This window comes from Marmota flaviventris, chromosome 6 (genome assembly GCF_047511675.1).
Source record: "Marmota flaviventris isolate mMarFla1 chromosome 6, mMarFla1.hap1, whole genome shotgun sequence".
NCBI lineage: Eukaryota > Metazoa > Chordata > Mammalia > Rodentia > Sciuridae > Marmota > Marmota flaviventris.
Window position 1 is genome coordinate 123869629 of NC_092503.1, and position 22511 is coordinate 123892139.

At 41.4% G+C, this 22511-nt stretch overlaps 1 protein-coding gene and 1 pseudogene across 4 annotated transcripts; one reads left to right on the forward strand and one right to left on the reverse strand.

The window, feature by feature from the left end:
* Window positions 1-4448: 4448 nt before the first annotated feature.
* On the reverse strand, window positions 4449-21898 carry LOC114080508 (MHC class I polypeptide-related sequence B-like). 4 transcript variants are annotated; one of them, XM_071613573.1, is made up of 7 exons: window positions 21826-21898; window positions 8406-8560; window positions 7872-8183; window positions 7155-7469; window positions 6942-7076; window positions 5650-5831; window positions 4449-4908 (listed from the first exon to the last, which is right to left on the reverse strand). In XM_071613573.1, exons 3-7 carry the CDS (start codon window positions 8023-8025, stop codon window positions 4900-4902), a joined length of 795 nt encoding a protein of 264 aa, XP_071469674.1. In that variant the 5' UTR covers window positions 8026-8183; window positions 8406-8560; window positions 21826-21898; the 3' UTR covers window positions 4449-4899. The 4 variants fall into 4 exon arrangements, with proteins under 4 accessions (XP_071469674.1, XP_071469673.1, XP_071469676.1 ...); XM_071613572.1 differs by having other exon boundaries at window positions 8406-8672; window positions 21826-21892; XM_071613575.1 differs by lacking the exon at window positions 21826-21898 and adding an exon at window positions 19178-21481.
* On the forward strand, window positions 15320-16511 carry LOC114082064 (trimeric intracellular cation channel type B pseudogene; annotated as a pseudogene).
* Window positions 21899-22511: the final 613 nt, after the last annotated feature.

Here is a 22511-nt window from a genome sequence, read left to right on the forward strand (position 1 = left end):
TAGTTACCTTGAATGATTTCTTATCTGAGATGAGGAGATATGCATGAATTAACAAAGAGATTCAATTCAGAAAGAAAGGAAGGATCTCCCAGAAGACCAAAATTGACCACAAATGTAGGTCCTGCTTCTCACAGATGAACAAGACACAAGACCAGAAAATTTGTTTTAATTACTATCTTAGCTACAAGTTAATGAAGATTGCTGTCTTGGTGTCAATGACCTAAAAGTGAAACACACACACTGGCCACAGATAAATTTGTGATATTGTTGAATATTTGTATGTTTTACTTATATAAGTTGTGTGTGTGTGTGTGTTTGTGTGTATATATATTTGTGTGTGTGTGTGTGTGTGTATATATTTGTAGAGTTTCCTCTCAGTTTTCAGGAGGGGTGCTATGTACCCTTAAGGAAGTCTTGGTTTTAATTGCTACTCATTTTAGATGGAGGGAGATATTCTTTGTAATTTTTAGTGCTAGGAGTTTTGATAAATGCATGGAATCCTGTCTACACTATTCCATGTGTTAGTCATCTTTTCAACTTGTAAAAAAACATCTGACATAAACAACTTCAAAGGGGAAGATTTGCTTTTACTCGTGGTATTAGAAGTTTCAGACCATGGATGCTTGATCCCATCCCTGTGGGCTTGCAATGAGGCAGAATATCATGGTGGGGAGCATGTTATAGGGAAAACTGCTCACTTTGTATGGAGAGAGAAAGGGGCAGGGGAAACAGAGGGAGAGAGAGAAGAGAGAACATGCAACAGGTGCTGGGAACAATATCTACCCTTCAATGGTACATCACCCCACCCCATGCACTTAACTTTGTTCAACCAAGTCCCACATCCTAAAATTTCCACCACCTCCCAAAAGTGCTGTCAGCTGGAGATCAAGCCTTTAACATATGAGCTTTTGGAGGATATTTAATATCCAAACCATAACACTCTAGAACTGTGTAGAACAAGTCCTTCATACTGAAATTTTCTCTTGAAACCTGTTTATCACTCTCGTCTAACTGTTGATAACAACCTCAATCTGTTTTTCTTTTCCCAGAAGGATATATGAAAATAGATAACACACAATTCTCAAACCTATCCTCACTTTAAGTCACCTGGGATAGCTTTCAATAGCCTCAGACCAGGATCACACATTAAACCCTTCAATCTGATTCACCCAAAGAGCAATCAGGTACCAATCATGTCTGTGAAACTCGCCAGGGGATTTCAATGAGCAGCTAAGAGAAGAAGCAGTGGCTCAGAGCAGAGGGTTTCAGTATTAGATGTGAATCAAAACCAGCCAAGAATTGAAGCAAACTCTGGAGCCAGGAAATATCCTAGTCTGCTGTGTAGAGAATTTTGTGAAAACCACCAGCCAATACCAATGAAGATGTATCGCAGATATATAACTCAGATAAATCCTAGAGGAAGGTGTCCACAGCAGCTCAGAGATGGGAATGTTAGAGGCAAAGATTATGTAACTCCTGTCCAATTCTCATCTCACCATCTCCTCAGAGTGCTGGGAGGATGCTTTCCTCACCAAGGTGTTGATGTACCACTTAGTATAGATAGGTATAAGAATGCTAGGTGTTCTGATTAGTAACCAACCTCGAGTCCTGCATGTTCTGAACTTTTACCTAGTTCCATCTAAAGCCAATTTATGTGTCAGATGCCATCCTTTGAGTAGAAGTCTGGTGCCTCTAAGAAATATCCCTGTACTGCATTTCAGAGAATATTCTTCTTACACAGATTTTGCTGAAGGACATTTAGTCATACAATTATTCACTAAAGAATGAATAATGTCCAAATATTCTGGAATCTCAAATTTAATACCTTTATTTTTATCCCATTTTCTTTAGGGTAAATGCTTTATTGTCTCTTGAATGAAAAAAACATTTCCCTTTGCTAAGGTAGTGAAGGTAGTCTGCCACATTAAATAATATTTTGGAAGAGATAAATACAATTCCATTTTTTTCCACATGAGTAACCAATTGCTCTGAAATAATTCCTTCAAAATTTGTTTTTTCCCATAAATCTCTTAATGTTACCAGTGTTATATATCAACCATTTAAATTACATATAGTGCCAGTTTGTATGTATGCATGTGTTACCTCTATCTCTGTTATTCACACAGTCACACATGCATAATGTCTACATGTGTGTTGTTTGGTTTGTGTCTTTCTACTCTAAGATCTATTTGTCTATCTCTATATCAACACATACTCTCTGTTTATGATAACTACAATGTAAGTCTTGATATCTCCTAAGAGAATACAGTCCTTATTATTCTTGATTAAATGTGCCTTGGCTAATCTTCATGTATATTTCCATATAAGGCTTAGAATCAGCTAACCAAATGCTTCAAAATGCCTACTGACTAGTTGCTTGAGATTTATTAGAATTCTTGGAACATTTTCAGAAATTAATGCCATTGTAATATTGAACCATAAGCCAGATTCTTGACAATTCTCTTCAGTTAATTAATTGTCTTCTCTACTGAATAAGGTTGTTAAAATGTATCATTTGGTATTTGGAGGAAAATTTGTAGGTTTCATTCTAAAAGTATAAAAAGTGTATTTTTACTATGCCAATAATTTTTTGTTAAATTCACACTCTGTTTGCTTCTGGAATATAAAACACTGAAATAAACATATTTATCTAGCAACACAGGAAGCTGTTATTTTTTTCTAATTGTTTCTTGGTCGTTGCCAGATCTTTTATTTTATTTATTTATATGTGGTGCTGAGAATCAAACCCAGTGCCTTACACATGCCAGGCATGTGCGCTATCACTGATCCATTGTCCCAGCCCAAAACTGTTATTAATTCCAAAGATTTGTAATGATTGGGACTTTATGAATTCAACGTATTATAATTTGCAATTTATGAGAATTCTATATCTCTCTTCAAACCCTTCTATATTTATTTACTTTCTCCCTTGATCTCATTGAGGAGGTCTTCGATTATAATGCTTAATAAGAGTAGCTGAAAAATAACACCTTAATGCACATTTTGGTGTTCAGATTTTCGGATCATGTATGTTAAAGTAGAGCTGTAACCCACAGGAGAACTGGCTGACTGATTCTAAAGGGACAGCCTTTGGGGCCCATTTCAACACAAGGGATCCCTGGTGTCCCACATATGCCCTTTGCAGCTTTGCCCTCAAGCCCTGAGAGGCTCCCAGGCACTGTCCCAGCCAGAGACACACCCAGGACAAAAGCACAGTGTACTTAACTTCTTATTCTGGATTCTGCCTCTTATTCCAGGCCTAGTAAACCTTCAGTGTTTTCTCCTCCTGTCTGCACTTTAGCCCTATTTTTCAAGTGTGTGCTTTTCCCCTCAGTTTTCCAGGTGTATTCCATGGGAGGAGTGGTCCAAATTAATTGGCCATTGTGGGAAACCAATGAACAGAGTACAATTTTATATGTTAGCATCAAAAATCAAGGAAGAAAACCATAAGCACCAATAATGGCCATTTAAGCAAGCGTAACTTGGATGTAATGAAAACAAAATGCTCCATAGCATCTCTATATGCCATAATTAAAATGCATATCAATAAATGATGACTTGAAAATTGTACATTTAGCTTGTGACTATGATCCTGATTGACAAACATGAGAGTAAACAGAATATATTTGAACATTAAATTGAAAAACACATGTACAATAGCATCTGGAAGTTGGAACAGTGAGTGGCAGTGTGAGGCGGGCATGTGACAAGGGTCTAGGGGCAGCAGCAGTGGCCTATGTTACACAAGGGCATGAAGACTGTGTGGGCAGTGGGTGTCTGACATTCTGGAGAGGACCTTGCATATTGAAACTACAACACCCAAATGACAATCTTGCTCAAAACAGGAGGAAGTAATCTGATGACAGCAGGGTTTACCAGCCACATCACTGTACAACGTAAACCACACAAGAGAGATCTAGATTTGTGCATGCTGTTCACATTAGGCTATAAAAGAGAAAAAGGTCTTCTTTGGAGGCTGTAGTTGAATTTTTGTGCCCTTGCCATCTTCAAATTCTTGCTAAGCAATCTCTGAGGAAAGGAAATTATGCCCATGGGAATTCCTCCTGGATGGTTCATCTCTGCCAGGCTATAGAGCAGCTGTCTTGCAAAGGATTGGCACCAACACCTCAGTTGTTATGAAGAACACTGCCAAATTCCTCAGAATTTGAAGCCAGCACATTCATTCAACATCATCTGCAAAATGCCACAGACTCTAGAGATGAAAAATTGTGTTCTAAATGTGTAATAAGAATTATAATGCATTCTGCTGACATGTATTTAAAAAATAAAATCAATTAAAAATATTTTTTAAAAATGCCACAGACTCTGGCTCGCATCACAGTCTATGTTAAACATATGTTTAACTCTCTGTCAAACATGGAGACAAACATGTTATTTTTGTTGACCCTTTCACACGGTCCCTTCCCAGAACATGAACATAGGCCAGATATATTTCATATTTAAAAGTTTCACATTTAAAAATATTTAAACATTTACAATGTAAAATGATATAGACAAGAGGTAAGACAGAGAGTCAGAGAGGGTTTGAAGTTCCCTCAACACTGAAGGAGAGTATTTTAGGTTTCTTGGGAGGAGGCAGAATAAGGACACTTACAAAAAATCTCATTTATTAAAATACCATAATGTAATGTGCTAAAATACAGTAAAATAATAAGGATATTAGGACAGAACAGCTGCACTAGTTAGTAAACATATGTTTTCACATTGTAGAGATGAGGAAACCAAGGCACCAAGACATAAAGTGCTTGTCACAGCAGGGCTGCCCAGTGTAAGCTCCCCCGGAAGCCCCAGGAGCTCTCAGCAAAGGTTAACACCCCAGCTGTGTGGATCCAGTGTAGTCACTTGGTGCCCTCTGCTGCTGATCCAGGTTATATAGGCTCAGGGGCTCTATGGAAAAAGAGGAACCAGTCAGTGTTCAATTTGTTACAGAATATTGCTGTTTACTCCCTTGGGACTTCTCCTCAGTTCCTCAAGAAACAGATTTGGCCCTTCTCTGAGGGAAGTAAATGCCCTGACTTTTTTTTCTCCTCTCATCCCATTTTCCTGCCCTTATCAGGCTCCTCTGTTTCTATCAGCAATATCACCTGTCTCTGTTTCCACCACAGAAGGGAGTGAAAGGGCTGCAGGATTCAGAGTCAAGATCTGGAAGTGAAGTCCAGTGTCCCTTCCTCCAAATGTAAATCATTCCCTACAGAGTGAGGGCCTCCAAGAGAAGGCATCTCCTGCTCCTGCCAGGCTGGGCAGGGGACTCACACAGAGCCCTTCTCCCCCTTAGTTCACAGGCCTCCTCCCCTGCAGAGGCAGGTGCTCACCCAGCAGGGCCTGCCCCACTTGCAGCTCAGCATCCCTCCCTCCCAGCCCTGAGCCAGCAGCTCCTAACTGGGCAGTCCACCAGGAAGCCCAGGGGCACCAGCAGGCCTAGCTGGAAAAGCATGCCTGCCACATGAACTGCTGTTCCCTTGCCTACAACAGCAAACGCAGAGGAGACTCAGAATCACTGACCCTCTGCACCTGCCCAGGCTCTCAATCTGCACTTTTGCTTCCCCTACCTGCGTGGTTTACCTGCTGCTGGGAACCCAGCTCTTCCCCAAGGGCTTCTTTTTCCTGAGGCTGCCCTGGACTCCCTACCTCCATTCCTAGCAGGGACTTCTGCAGGCCACAATCCTCACAGTCCTCAGAGGTCTTCTTCCCAAAGAAAACTAGGGTTTTCCTGAGATTCTGCAGTGTGAACTGTAGGCCCATCTTCTGTTCCTTTGCATTGTCATGGTCACAATCCAGATCTCCCACAGGGGACACTCCTTTAGAGGGATCTTGAAGGGTGACAATTAGTGCACATTAGTACGTGAGTGCTGGAGAACTGCTTATTCACATGATACAGTTGAAACTGGAAACATCCTTACTGAGATTCAACATTCAAAGTAGAAATTTGCAAAAATAAGCAACAGGCCTTTCCCACTCTTTCCCTGGGCACTGCCCTAGTGACATTCCAGGCAACCATTTCTGACCACAAGAAAGTAGAACTAGCATTGCCCTTGTTCCCCCTCTTGGAAGGCCATAGATGGGAGCAGCAGAGACCACAGAGCTGCCTACCCTACTTGTAGAGTCACCTGAATGGGCCCCTGCTATGGGACTGTGTGCCCTAGCCTGTGGGGACCAACACCCCTATGAGCTACACTGGAAAATTCCAGACATAAGAGAAAAACAGTGACCACAGCTGCCCTATAATAGGTTGGTCTCTCTCCCCCGATGGCCAAGGACATAAGCCATTCTCCTGTCCATGTCATCAGCAAGGCCACTCCAGGAGGAAGAGCTGTATAGTGGGGACAGGATGGTGACTGGCATGCCCAAGTGACCCAGAGAAGACACTCAGGAGCAGCTCCTAGGAGGGCCTGCTCTACACAGGCCTCCCAGGGGCTGCATTGACAGGGCTCTGGCCCTATGGATCTCTTTCCTGGTTTGCTCCTGACAGCCAGAGACACTGGGGGAGAGTGAGGGGAGGGACCAGTGGCATCACCATTCATGAAATTCCTCTCTAGTTTCTAAGCACCCAAAGTTCACAACTCATTCATTCTGTGTCCCCCTGAGGACAAGATAATCTAGCCAGCACCAATCAGCCCTCCATTCCAAACACAGTCCTCTGGTCAACCCAGGAAAGCCTGAGAGATAGACGAGGACATCAGAAGCCACAGCCCCACTGTTGCTCACTCCTCACCCTGCAGCCACAGAGGCTGCATCTGGACCTTCAGAAATGTTGTCAGTCCTGGCTTTTGGCAAGACTAAGGGGTGTGGCTGGAGACAGAACTCCATCCTCTGTTCCAGAAAGCTGGTCACCTCCACTGCTATCTGTGTAGTGGGAGGCACAAGAGACTCTACATTCCAAATAGGCCCTGCAATCCCCAGCCACTGAACGCTTTTCTCACCTGAACCTTCTGAAGTAGATTTTGTCTTCCTTTTCTTGCAGGAGCAGACACAAACAATAATCATAATCAGAACACCAACAGCAGCAGCCACACCCAGGAAGGCAGCCCATTGGCTCAGAAGCAGCAGTGCAGTCTCTGAAAGCAGGATTGTTACACTCTTGGTACTGGAGCCACAAGGCTTCTCCCCTCTCACCACCCTGGTCACTGACTCACCTGGTTGGGAACCACTGCTGGGACCCCCAGGCTCACCACAGGACACAAGGCCAGTGCTGTTGTTCCCGCTGTGTCCCACATGGCAGCTGAACCCCTGCTCCTGTCCTTGGGGAATCCTGGTAGACACCCAGGTATGGTAGGTCCCATTTTCATAGGAAAAGATACCACCAGACTGCTGGGTGCCCTGCCTCAGGGGTTCCCCATCCTGAAGCCAGGTCACAGAGATATTCTGGGGATAGAAGCCAAAAGCCCAACATGTCACATTGATGGTGTCCTCCAGGGCCTCAGCACAGGTCACATTCACTGCTGGAAACACTGGAGGGAAACAAAGGCAAAAGTAGTCAGGCATGTGACCAAGCCTCACTCCCCTTCTCCATGCTTCTGACTCTGGCCTAAGACCTCATTGAAGTGAGGTCCACAAGTCTGTTTTCAACCTGGAGCCTGAGTCCTCTGACTGGCAGGAGGATGGTCACTGGGCTTGTGGCTTCACATTCTCACTTTAACGTGTTATGTTAAATAGGGAGTGTTATAAGAATTCTTGTTTGTGAGGTGATGAGGGGTATTTTGGGGGGTCCAGGGTTGTGGGGCCAGGTGGGAGCTCTCTATGATAGCAGGCAGGCAGGGGGGTGAGGGCTCACTAGTGTCTGGACACATACACCCTCCTGTCTCTATCTAGTGTTGTGACAGGACAGGCAAATCACAACACGATAAACTCACACAAGGTCCTCTGGGCAGAGGCTCCAGGGGAGTAGGAGGAGTCCTTCCAGAAGACTAGATATCTCCTGAGTCTTCCACAAATCTCTCCCTGAACTTGGGCCCAGTAATCCTTGCTTTGTATGTCATCTGCATCCCAGGAATTCTTGACTTCCATAGCCAAGTTCTGAGCTGAGGATGGCTCCACTGTCCAGCTGCGTGTCTCTGGATGATAGGAGAGGAAGGGCTCCCCATCATAGTAGAAATTCCAGAAGGCCCTGGTGCGGTTGTCCTTATGAATCTTGCAGCCCCAAGTCTCCTGGAGGAAATGAGACCCTGCCCCCACACACCAGTCACTTCTCCATCCCCTGGGCCCTCCGCCTCCCTGCCCACCAAGGGAAAAATACTAGCCCACAGGGGACCCCAACCTGGCTCTCCTCCAAGTCCCCTGTGCAGATCTGTATAAAACCCATTTCTTGCCCTCCCCAGTCAATTGCAATGAGAAGACACAGGTCCTGGAGAAAGCCTCACATCACACTTGCCCCTGCCCACACTCACCTCCTTTCTGCTCTTGCCAGGCATTGATATCTGCCAGGGTTGCTTTTAGATTCTTGCTGTGCTCTGCCAACTCCTGGATCTCTGTGTCCCAGCTTTCAGTTCCCAAAGGTTTTTCTGCTCATGGCCCCTGGGGCTTTACACTTTCTTTTTTGTCACTATCAAAGTGAAGGAAGAGCTGATGGTCCCAATAACCATTGGCAAAGGACCTTGATTGCACTGATCCACCTTGGGACCTCACTGTGAGGTTATAGTGAATACTGTGGGTCCCTGTGGAAGAGGAACCAACAGATGACACCTCTTCCAGGAAACAAGTGCTCACCAATGCTCACCACAAAGGCTCTGCTGTCCTGAGCACCTGAGGAGGCAGCAAACATACACAGACAAAGGGACAGAAGAAAGGTTCCCAATACAATGAAGACAGGAAAGTAGAGAGGAAGGAGAGGGGAAGTGAGGGATGGACAAAGGGGAAATAGAGAGGGGCAGGCAAGTTGGCCAGGGCCCAACACATAGGCATGGGTTCTTAAGGGTACAGCTGGGTGTTCAAGGGGAGAGGCAAGAGAGGTATGGGAGGGGCAGAGGTGCATGGCAGGGCTTGTCAGAGTGCACAGAGGGCACAGGAAGGTCAGAGGGTGGGTGGGCCTATGGTCACTGAAGTGAAGCCCAGGCAGGGCAGGTCCCCAGAGGGTGTGTGTGTGCTGTCTATGTGCAGACTTCTCATGGATAAGGTGAGGCAGACAGGGGGTCAAAGTGAGTGTGAGGGTTGGTGGCCCCAAAGTGTTGAGTGGGGTTGTACCCTAAAGGGAAGTGAAGCAGTGGGCTTGGTCCAAAGTAAATGATCAGCATCTGGAAGCCTCAGGTGGGGGACTTAAATTGTCCTAGTAGCATCCCCTGGGAAAAAGCAGATAGCAGTGTTTCCAAAGAACTGATGTAGCTTTTCTTTTTTCTTTATGTATTTATTTATTTATTTTATTTGTTCTAATTAGTTATATGTGACAGTAGAATGCATTTTGTCCCATCATACATAGATGGAGTATATACAGTATATATTGCTTTGGTTGTATATGATGTAGAGTTATACCGGTCATGTAATCATATATGCACATGGGTAATAATATCCGATTCATTCTACTATCATTCTTACTCCATACCCCCTCCTCTCCTTTCACTTCCCTCTATCTAATCCAAAGTAACTATTTTTCCATAGCCCCCCACAAACACATTGTATCTTTCCAATAGATATGCTAGAAAATTTGGATTTTCACAAACAATGAAGTTGGATCCTTTAGTTACTCATGTATAGAAATTAACTCAGGTCTGGGGATGTAGCTCAATGATAGAGTTCTTGCCTAGCTTCTGCAAATGCCTGGATTCAATACTCAGAGTGTGTCCCCACGTGTGTGTGTGTGCGTGCACACACACACACACACACAAACTCAAAGTGAAAAAAAATGCAGACTATAAAAGCAAACATTCTTAGAAGAAAACACACTGACTGGTACATATTGTGATATGTGCCTGTAATCCCAGATACTCAGGAAACTGAGGCAGATGAGTGGAAGTTAAAAGCCAACCTGGACACTTAGTAGGACCCTTTCTCAAAATAAAAATTTACTGGAGGTAGCTCAGTGGGGACCACATACTAGAATGTGAGAGAACCTGGATTCAACTCATAGTACAAAAATAAAACAAATTAAAAGTATATATAATATATTACAATGTATTGGCAGTAATCTTCAAAACAAAGGATATAACCACATTTTCCATAGGATGCCAAAAGCACACAGTAGAGAAAAAATTGATAAATTGGACTCATCAAAATTAAAAACATCTATACACCAGAGGTCACCCACAGAAATGGTGACGTGTGAAATGGGAGAAAATATCTGCAAGTCACATATCTAATAAGAGATGAACATTCAAATATATCTATATATCTTGGGCTGGGGTTACCTCAGCTATAGAACACCTGCCTAGCATGTGCGAGGGCCTAAGATTGTCCCAGCTCCATAAAACAAGCAAACAAAAAAGAATCTCAAAAACTCAAAAATAAGAAAAATATTGAATTTATTCAGAATTGGGCAAAGTATCACTACAGACAGTTGTCTGATAGATATACAAATAGCCAATAAGCACACAAAGAGACACTCAACATCAGCAGTCATTAGGGAAATGAAAATAAAAGCACAGTGACATTCTACTTTGTACCCATGAGGATGACTACTGTTTAGAAAAAAAGAATGCAGAATGAACAAGTTCATAACTACAGAGAAAACTGCAGCACGGTGCATTGCTTGCCTATATATACAATGGAGCAGCTGCTATGAAAATGGTATGGTGGTTCCTCCAAATATGGAAAAGATACTTTCTATATAACCCAGTAATTGTATTTCTGGACATAAACACAAAAGTTGTGAAGAAAGGGAAATCCAGAGGTATGTGTACACCCACATTCATAGCAGCATTGTTCCCAAAATCCAAAAGGTACAAATAACCACAGTATTTATCAACTGATGAAAACCTAATCACAATATGGCTTATATGTGAAATGAATATTATTTAGCATTGAAAAGGAAGGACATTCTGACAATTGCTACACCATGGATGATCTTGAGGACATGAGCTAAGTGGAAAAGCCAGTCATGAAAGGACAAATTCTGTATGATTGTACTTGTATGGAATCTAGGGAGTTAAATTCATAGAGACAGAATGTAGAATACTGGCAGAAAGATGACAAGGACTGGGGTGGGAGGATCGATGCTTAGTGTTTAGTGGGTACAGAGTTTCAGTTTCCACAAAAATGTGAACACACTTAATGGCACTGAATTGTACACTCAAAATGGTTAAAATAGGAAGCTGTACATTATGTCTATTTTACCACAATTGAACACCAAACAGAAACCAGGGCAGTGTACTACAGATTAATGCAGAATCAGAGAGAAGAAGGAAGTAGAGGCCTGGGAAGAGAGGATCAAGGCAGGTGGACAAGTTGCACCACCTGGGGGAGGCCCTTCAGAGTGGGAGGGTATGTGAAAGAAAGAGTTGATGTGAAGATAAAAGAGCCAAACAATTAAAAGAAAAAGAGAAAAGACTGAAATTAATAAAATTAGAAATAAAAAAGGAAATCACTACAGATATCCCAGAAATCCAGAGAATTATTAGGGACAGTTTTGAAAACCTATATTCCAACACTTGGAAAACCTAGAAGAAATAGATATATTTCTAGACACATATGACCTTCCAAAATCAAATCAATAAGACAGAGAAAACTTATACAGACCAATAAATTGAAATGAGATAGAAGCAGTAATAAAAGCCATCTGCTATGCTTTAAATATGAAGAGTCCCAAAAGCTCATGTATGCGACAATGTAAGGATTTCTAGAGGTGAAGTGATTAGAGAGGCATGACCTAAGCAGTGGATTAATCCAGAGGTAACTTTATGTGGGTAGGGTTGGCTACCTGGTTTAAGTCACTGCAGATGTGCCTTAGGGCTTATATTGTATAAATGAAGCTCTCTCTGCTTCTTGATTGCTATGTCCTGAGCTGCTATTCTACTCCATGCTATTCCACCATGATGTTCTGCCTCACTTAGGGCCCAACATAGTTAGCCATCTATGGATTGAGATCTCTAAAATCATGAGTACCAAATAAACTTTTCCTCCTCTAAAACTGTTCTTGTCAGAACTTTTGGTTACAGTAACAAAAAGGCTGACTAAAAGACCATTCAACAGAGAAAACCCCAGGAACACAATGATTCTCAGCTGAATTCCACCAGAACTTTAAAGGAGAACTCATGCCAATGCCCTTCAAATTATTTAAAAAATCGTATGTGGATAAAAAACACTTCAAATTCATTCTATGAAGACAGTATCACCATCAGACCAAAGCCAGTATCACAACAGATCAATATCTCTGATGAACTTAGATAAAAAAAATTCTTAATAAAATATTAGCAAACTGTATTCAACAACATATTAAGATGATTATGCATCATGACTAAGAAGAATTTATCCCAGTGATGCAGTGATGGTTTAATGTTCACAAAGCAATACATGTAATATACCACATGAATTGAATTAAGGAGAAAAAATCATACTCATCATAATAGATGCAGAGAAAGCCTTCAACAAAATTTGGCATTCATTCATGATAAAGACACCAAGGAAACTAGGCATAGAAGGAACTTACCTCATCATAAAATCTGTATTCAACAAAGCCAAAGCCAACATCATAGTGAATGGGAAAAAAATGAAAGCATTTCCATGAAAATTTAGAACAAGAAAAGGATGTCTACACTCATCACTCCTATTCAATACACTACTAGAAATTCTAGACAGAGCAAATAGGCAAGAGAAGGACATCAATGGGATAAAAATAGAAAAAGAAGAAGTTGAATCATCAATGATTGCAAATTTAACAATTCTATACTTAGAAGATCCAATACCCCAATAATAAATCACCTGAGAAAGAAATCAGAAAATCAACACCATTCATGATAACCTTGAAAAAGAAAATACCTTGCAGTAAATCAAACCAAGGAGGTAAAAAACCTCTACAATGTAAATCAGAGAACATTGAAGAAAGAAACTGAAGAAGACACAAGAAGATGGAGAGACCTCCCACGTTCAGTGATAAGCAGAATGAATATTGCTAAAATGAACATAAAACCAAAAGTAATACACAGATTCAATGTAATCCCCATCAAAATACCCCAATGAGATTTTTTTCACAGAACTACATAAAATAGTTCTAAAGTGCCTTTGGAAGAATGAAAGACCCAGAATACCCAAAGGAATTCCAAGCCTAAAAATCAATGTTGGAAGGATCACAAGACCTGACTTCAAACTATACTACAGAGCAATAGTAACAAAAAGTGCAATAGTAACAAAATAGTAACAATAGTAACAAAAAGATTATATATATATATATATATATATATATATATATATATATATATATATATATATAAAATATCTCAAGAGTATATATATATCAAGAGAACATATATATGAATATATATATATATATATATATATATATATATATATATATAATGACACATAATGAGACAGACAAACTCACACAGATTATAGTCATCTGATCCTTCATAAAGTTGCTAAAACACACATTGGAGAAAAACAGCCTTTTCAACAAATGGTACTGCAAAACAGGCTGTCCATATGTGAAAAAAATGAGGCATGATTTTTATTTCTCACCCTGTACAAGTCAACTCAAAATGGATTAAAGTCCTAGGCATTAGGCCAGAAATTATGCAACTCCTAGAAGAGAAAGGAGGTTCAACACTCTAACATACAGGTACAGGTGATGACTTTCTCAAGAGGATCCTTAAAGCTCACAAAATGATGCCAAAAGTTAATAAATGGGATGGCATCAGATGAAAAAGCTTCTTCTATATCAACAAAATAGTTCAGAGTGTGAAGAGAGAATTTACAGAATGAAAGAAAATCATGGCTAGGTACTCCTCTGTCAGAGGATTAATATCCAGAATATATAAAGAATTCAAAAAACTTAATATCATAAAATGATAATCCAACTATTAAATGGGCAAATGAACTAAACTTCTCAAAAAATACAAATGGCCAACAAACACATGAAAGCATTATTAGAAATTATGGAAATGCAAATCAAAACTATGAGATTTTGTCCCACTATAATTTGACTGACAGTCATCATGAGTACAAACCATACTAAATGCTGGACAGAATGTGGAGAAAGAACAACACTTTTATACTACTGGTGGGATTGTAAATAGTACAACCACTGTGGAAATCAATATGGAGGTTCCTCAGTAGACTAGGAATGAAGTCACTACCCAGTTGTACCACTCCTCAGTATTTATTCTACAGAATTAAACTCATCATACTATAGTAATACATACATACTCATGTTTACAGCAGCACAATTCACAATAGACACAGTAGGGTACCAGCTTAGTTTTCCATCAATAGATGAATGGAAAAAGAAAATATGGTATACATAAACAATAGAATTTGACTTAGCCATAAGGAAACATGAATTTTCCCATTTTCAGGAAAATGGATGGAACTTGACAACATTATGTGAAGCGAAATAAGCCAGACTCAGAAGTGAAGGGTAACATGTTTTCTCCTTTATGTGGAAGCAAGAGAGGAAAACTAAAGAAAGGTGGGGAGGGTCTCATGAAAACTGAAGAAAGATCAGTAGAGTAGAGGAAAAAAACCAGGGGAGGGAAGAGGAGATGGAAAGGGAGAAATACTGGGGAATGACATTAGACAATGACATTGTTATATTGTGTACATGTATGAGTATGTAACAACAAATTCCACCATTATGTACAACTATCATGCACAATAAGAAAATATAGAAAACAAAAAGTGGACAAAGAGCCAGGCACTGTGGTGCATGCCTGCTACTTGGGAGGCTGAGGCAGGAGCATTCCTTGAGATAAGGAGTTTAAGGCCAGCCTGGTCAACATAGCAGACCTACCTCCAAAATCAAACAAAACAAAAGAACAATACACTGTGGAAAACACACAGGAAGAATACTAATCAATTTTAACACCACCATCAACAACAAAAAGGTCATTAGAGCTGAGGATGAAGCTCAGGGGTAGAGGGACTGCCTACTAGACATAAGATCCTTAGATTAATCCCCAGTATTTTTATTATAAAAAAAGGTACCCTCAAACCAGGAAATTGTGTCATTTATGGTGATATGGATAAACCTAGAGGAGACAATGAGAAAATAAAACAGACACACAAATGATCCCACTTATAAGTGGAGACTGGGGCAGGCAGAAGGGGTGCTGGTTAGCACAGTATAGAGTAGATAGAATAGGGGAGACACTGATCAAAGGATACAAAGTTTCAATTAGATAGGAGGAATAATCTCTGTGCCATATTATAGCACATCAAGATGACCACAGTAAATATTAATGTAGTGTATGTTGCAAAATAGCTAACACTGGATTTTAAATGATCTGATCACAAGTAAATGGAAAATATTTGAGGTGAGGTATGAGGTTTGTGCTAATTACTCATTTGATCATTATAAAATGTATACATGTATGAAAAACATTGCACTACATTGTATAAATTTATATAACTATGTGTTTAACCAAAAGAAAATAAAACCTGAGTCCAGCTCATGTAGTTGTCCCCTCCTGCACTCCCACTTTGCCAGAGGGGAACCCCTAGCAGAGGCTGCTTAGGCAGCTTTGGTAGATTGTAATTTGGACTCTCCCTGGGAGGAGCTGATGCTGGCCTTTTCCCACATCACCATGCTCCCTTTTTTGACATCACCCACTATCTGCTGTCTGTGATGGCACTGAAGCATCAGCTGGTAGGAGTGGAAGGGGCATGGAAGAATCTTGTTTCAAGCTGGTCTACTGCTATGCTCCACTGCTTTGTTGGAAGATTTTTATCATGTGTACTGCTTACAGAGCTTCTACTGAGGTTTCTTGCAAACCACACTAATATTTTACTGGCATCTTCAATCTGCTATACTATATTTTTTGCCCATGGGATCTAATTTCCTAGGGCTATTCATTCTTAATATGCTCAACTTCTGGCTGTGGGAATGAAGGAGTGATCAGAACTTGGAAAATAGTAGGTAGAGTCACACATGCTAATAGCTATTACAAAAAAATGGCTGTCTAGTCATGATAGCTATTGGATGGGCCCAAGGTGCAGGTGGTATCATTATCATGAATTTTGAATAGTTGGTAAAAGGAGATTGGAAACCAGAAGATGAGGAATGGCTGAAGATGTTCTATCTTTCCAAGGTAATCCTGCTGGGGTCCCTTATCTTCTTCACATTTCAGCACACCAAGCATCTGACCATCCCAAAGCATAATCTTATGTTCCTTTATACCATTTTTCTTGTGGCCACAAAGATAACCATGATGGTTACAGAGACTTCTGTGACTCTTGCTCCTTTTGAGCATATATTGAGTCAGCTGCTCTTTGGCTGGCAGCAACAGTTTTTATTGTAGGGTAAGAAATGTGGAGCAAAATCATCTTCCAATGGCACTGATTCATCAGTCCCCAAACCTATGACCAATGGTTCAGATAATGTTAAAAGGAAACATACTAAGAACACTGAGTAAATTTGCTTGGGCTCTAGAAGGCAAAAAATAAAAAACCTTTTCTACCTATTAGATTTTGAAAAATATTTCTATGTAGATGAATTGTAATAAAGACTATATATAAAGTAACAAAAGAAATTTTGTTTTAGTGTAATTATTGTTTCTTGACTGTAATTTTTGAGTATCATTTGTACATCATGGGATTTTTTCCTGATATAAAGTATCTCTTGTGAATATTTGATATTTACATTGATAAAAAAAATTATAAAAATTTAAAACTTTTTAATAAATGAATATTTTCATACATTTCAAAAATCTGAATCTATTTGAGATTTAGTTCAGCAGAATTAAACTTGTATTTTACATTACCATAATAGATCCTAGATATGGAAAGTTAACTGGTTAAAAAATTAAAATTTCTTCTTATTTTTGAGCACTGAGGACAGTAAACTTTTCCTAAAAAATTATATTATAAATGAATATAAATTATTAGTTTATATTTGCTATATAAACATTGTAATTTTGCCCACATTAAATGGAAAGTACCTGAAATTTAACTTAATTTTATCTCTAATAGTATTTTTCAGTAAAAACACATTATTGTTAGAATGATTTTCAATTTGAAGTCTGTTTCATTCCCTTCAAAAACTGTTTTTATTTTTCCCTCAAAAGAAAATCAGGGGTGGGTGCAAATTTTGATAAATTACTAATTCCACGTTTGGTACTTTTTGAAAGTTTGTAGTTTTTCAGAATTATAATTTGCATGTTCTCTATCCCCTTCTCTCTCCTTAAAACACATTTATTTCACCTGTAAAGAAAATTTTCACATTTCATATGTTCTTTCTGACCTTAGTTGTTCTGAAACATTGGTAGCAGTTGTCTCAGTGATTTAAAAAAAATGTATAATCTCTATTTAATTTTTTTCTTCCATGTCTCCTTTCTAGTGGCTTTCTCAGTTTTTTTTTTTTGTTCAAATGTTCCATGTTAGATTACAAATGGTTATGTTTAGTTTTAATCTACATGTACATGTGTCATTAATTTTATTTTAAGCAAAAACTGATTAGCTTCATGTGAAAATGCTCATCTCTGATAAGGATTGTCTGAGCACCACAAAGAAACAGATTAACAGAAATCTCATGGTCCTCTTATTTGATTGAAGAACGATAACATTAAATCTAATTTCTTATTGGCAAATAAAAAACATACAAACAAAGGTACTAAATGACGCTAGAGTTTCTTTATCTTGTGGTTTAAAAGTACAAGTCTAACATTCAAACTCTGTGACATGATTTCAGATGCCAAGACTATGAGCCTACTCCCTGTATCAAGTAGAACTTTTAGATGGCTTAAGTACTCAAATCATATTCAAGCTGAGTGTCTCTGCTTTTAACTTTTAACAACTGTAAACACCAGCAGGTACCATACTTGCTTAAGAGAAATGATTTGTGTGTGTGTGTGTGTGTGTAGAAGGAGCAATTTGATACTCTTGGAATGCTAAGAAGTTTATTTGAATGTTGCAATAGCATTGAATTAAGTTCTGTATTATATTTGATATCCTTATCGTTAAAAACTTAAAAATTAACTTGTTATTAACTATTAGTCAGTTTTAAAATTTAGATTTAATTGTAATTAAAATGGTAGAAATCTTTTTTTACAATTGTATTAAAAGACAAATTCATTAAAATAAGTTGTTCAACATCAAATGAGGAAGAGGAGGAGGAGGAGGAGAAAACTTGAGAAAAACAGTCTAACTAAAAACTTTTTTGTTTGTTTTAAAAAGCAAAGGTTGGGTCTGCGAAGGAGGGCAACTGGTTTTTACAGCAGCATTGCTCCTTGTAGTCAATGAATGACTCACAGGGAAGGAGGAAGGGCCTGCCTGCTGAGGGAGAGAAATCCAGCTCAGGTATTTCTTAGAAAATGAATCATAGAACTACTGACTGGAAGGGAGAGCAGGGAGGGGGAGGGCAACTGGACTGGGTGACAGGTGTGAGACAGGCAGCTGAGGAGGCACGGAGAGATTTGGTGGGAACAATGGAGTTCATATTAGGGTAAAGCGGGGTGCAGGAGGGAGAAAACCCCGCCCCCCAGGCTGCAGGAAAGCAGGGGACCTTGAGGGTGGAGATGAGAGAAGTCACAGGAAGAATCTCTTGGCCCAGAAGTCCTTGGCTTCTAAGCTCCCTCAGTCTGACTAGAGAAACCACAGTGCCCATAGCAACAGAAAGGAGAGAGGAAGATCCCTAACTCCAGATACTGAGCGCTCCGTGGGAGCACGCTGCTGACTCCAGGAAGAGGACAGGGCTTGGGGGTGGGGGGCTGGAAACTGTCTCAAAATCTATCAATTTTGATAAAGTGGTCCCATGAAAGGCAGACCTCTAAGGGAGTTGAGTCTCTCTCAAAGATCAAAGCAGGAGGCAAAGAAGGGACTCAAGGGCATTGGAAGAACCGGGCTGTTCGAAAGGAAGGGCAAGGCTGTGAGGGGAGGGAGGGAAAAAAGGTGCAGCACCCATGCAGATGCGGGAGGAGGTGGTGGGGTATGCCCTGAAAAGAGGAGTTGAGATTTTGTGGCAAAGGAGCTGCGTCCCGCCCCGCACTTCTCCCCCCAATTCCAGAGCCCGCCAAGCCTGGTAGAGGCTCCTTGGATTCTCCTGGCATCTCCCGCTTTGAAGAACCATCATGAGCCCACTCACCAACCGCGGAACCCAGAGGTGCACAAAGAGCAGTGCCGACCAGAAGCAGCAGAGCGCCCAGTCTCATAGGGTCTGCCATTCTCCTAGGTGATCAGCAGAGAGAGGCTGCCTGACAGTTGCCTGGAAGGGAGCCACACTGGTGGCATGCACAGGGCAGGTGTATCAATAAACACTCAAGCTACAAGGATTGATGCCTGACAAGACCAATCAGGAGCAGAGAGGGAGGAGCTATGCTTAAAGGAGAACTTCCCTTCAGGATGAAGGCTGAACTAGAGGGAGGAGCTACGCTTAAAAGAGAACTTCCCTTCAAGCACAGGATGAAGGTTAAACTACTCCAAAGACAGGGGGAAATATCCACTATGTCACACTTGCCTTAACCTCCAGAAAAGTGCCTCTGATTTAGGATTCCCCAGGTAAGATAGAATAAGGGCAGCTAGGTGAATGCTGCAGGGTCAGATGCTGAGCAACTGCCATGGCTCAACCTTAGAAACACTGCCACATGGCTGGGAACCTAGTGGAATTCAGCCCCCAGAAAAGCATGGGTCTCCCCAAGCTCCAGTAGCACATCACCCCATGTGGCCGGTTCTAGCTTGTTCCTTGCTTGGGACACTTCTGGAAGAGCCAAGCCTTTTTACTCTCCCAACACACTGCCCTCAATCAAGTACAACCTTGCTGGCAAAGGAGTTGCATCTGGCCCTGCACTTCTCCCCCCAATTCAGGAGCCCTGAATTACAAAGAGATTACAAGAGCTCTTTTGCAGATTTCAGCCACCTCTGCTCTCAGAAGCACCTTTCACAAAAATCCATCAGGCTCCAAACACCCTTAGACATTTCAGCCATTCTAATTTGCTCTTTCTCCTGCCATTGACTCCAAGATCCAGCCAGGTTTAGTTTCCTCTGCCCACATCCTGTCACTGCCCTAGCTCTCCCAGGCACTTCATGAGCCCCACCAGACAGCTCCTTATGGGCCAGTCCTACACCGACCAGTCTCAATTAGTGCATCTGCATTTCTGGGCCCATTTGGCCCTCAAATCAAACAGATCAAGAAGCCCACTCTACACTTCTCCAACCACTACAGACCCCCACCATCTACCTACTTCTCTTAAAAGCATCCCCTTGGTCACTTCTGATTGACCCTTTCCCCTGCTTCTCTAGCTCCTGAAACCCTTTTACATCTCCACAGTCACTACCTTAGTCCAAACTTTCAACTACCTTCATCCAAAAATACTGTAAATGCTTCTTCATAAATACTGTGTCTATCTCCAATTGTCACCATAATGCCCCAAACCAATACACAGCTGCTGCATCTGCTCATTTTAACACAGGATACCTCTACTCTCCCATTAAACCCTACAGATGCCACAATCTGCTATCTAGCATCACCCTTTCCCCGCATTTCTCTGGTCACATCTCTCCTAGGCTGAGGTCAAATCAAGCTGCCCTGATCTCCTTACCCTGTCTCAACAGGATGCTATTACAAAGCAGGGGACTGCTCCTGCCTTTGCCTTCTAAACATCAGACCCCTCCACATCCTTAAAATAATCACATGAACACAGTGATGATGGTGGCATAACTTCATGATTATACTAAAACCCACTGAGTTGCACACTTTCAAAGTCTGACTTCTGGTAAATGAATTATATCTCAGTAGCAATAGTATTAACCATGCTATGGAAACCTCCTTGTGCTGGAAGTTTGCCTTGTCCCCAACATACATCTCTTGGTCTTTCCAACATGGAGTTAGTTGTTCTCTACCTTGATTGCTTAGGAGAACCACCTGCAGAATCCTTGACATCCTTGTGCCCAGGCCACAGCCAAAACCTATTCAATAGGTAAAGCTAGGTGGGAACTAGGCTGCAGTGTCTTTTAAAGTTCCCTAGGTGTTGTGAGTATGTAGGTAAGTTTCAGAACCAGAGTTCCAGCACATGATGGTCCTAACTGTGCCTTCTCCTAAACCCTTCTTACCATCCATGACATTCCCCAGTGGACTGCAAACCACCCCAAGATTGGAAATTGTTCATTTCTCTTTGTCTTCTCTAAAAATGCCTTTATAAAAATGAACCCTAACTATTCCCTAAGTCTATCGTCTATACCTTTTCTGTGGGTGGAAAGCTCATTGATGGAGATGTTTTGACAAGCTCTTAGACTTACTTTCCTTTTTATTGACTGTGATAATAATTTTTAGCACAGGATGGATTAAAGGATTAGGGTTCAGTCTCCTTTCTGAGAGGCTATTTTCATTAATGAAGGTCACAAGGATGGTGGTGATGCAGAGTAGGAGAGGAAACACAGCTCTCTTGACAGCTGGTCCCAAGCCCTTTCCTCCCTGTCATCTTCCCTCCTTCCAGGACTTCTTAGGTGGGCAGCTCCAAGTATTATTCTGCTCATTCCTCCAAAAGACTTACTACCTAATAGTTACATGCTAGGTTTGCTCCGGGGCATTTACATAGACTGCAAGGAAAAAGGCCTGTAGATCTTGGGCTCTGAGAGGACCTAGTCCTGGCTGCTCCTTCCTCACCAAGACTCTCAGGTAGTCTTTTGTGCAAAGCACTTCTGCACCTCCCCTTCCCCCAAACCCCCATCTTTATTGAAGCCTTTCATTAAACACCCCTTCTCCCTCCACTTTCCCCTTTGGACCCCTGGACTCACAAGAATTTGAGGGGCTTTCTCTGCGCTGACCTTGGGCGCCACAGCTGAGTTCCTGAATAGAAACTGAAACCACCCAGCTCTGACTTACATAAGCCAGGGCGCTGTCTCTTGCCCAGTTTGGCAGGGTTTGAAGTTTGTGATGCCAAACTTTACTGGGATCGCTGAAAATCACATGTCACTCCTACTTTGACCCAAGACAATAAAAACTGTTGGTTGACAAAAAAGCAAATTGAAAGTCCTTATAGGTGCCTGGAGGGAGGCTGGCGGGCTGCATCTGGGTTTCCGGTTCTCGATCTGCAGGGCAGTTACTCCTGCCTGCTCTGAGAATGCAGACCCTATGGCTGGGGGACGCCCAGGGTCCAGCATCCACTGGGATTGTGGCTGGAGTGTACAGAAAAGCTTCCTCTATCCCTTCCCCCTGCAGGGGGCGGGGACTCGCCTTTGGGTTCTAAGATCAGAAGCCACTTTCTAGGGCTCAGTTTCCTGCCATGCATGAAATTCCCTCCTCAGGGTGGTACTGATTGAAACCCCCCAGAGAAAAACAAAGACTAATTCCAAGAAAAATTCTCTCAAAGTTTGGACCCTTCAGTGAGTCTCCTAATTCGGACCCAGAGTGTGATCTCCAGGGAAGACTGAGGTGACTTTCACTGAACCCACCTGGGAACAGCGGGAACAGCGGGCTCAGA

Coding starts and splice junctions, on each gene's coding strand:
- LOC114080508 (XM_071613573.1), bottom strand. CDS start 8,025: ATGGAAGTCAAGAATTCCTGGGATGCAGATGACATACAAAGCAAGGAT. Junction 7,470..7,871: donor CTCTGCCCAGAGGACCTTGT/GTGAGTTTATCG, acceptor GTTTCCCTCCAG/TGTTTCCAGCAGTGAATGTG. Junction 5,832..6,941: donor ATCTACTTCAGAAGGTTCAG/GTGAGAAAAGCG, acceptor TCACCCTTCAAG/ATCCCTCTAAAGGAGTGTCC.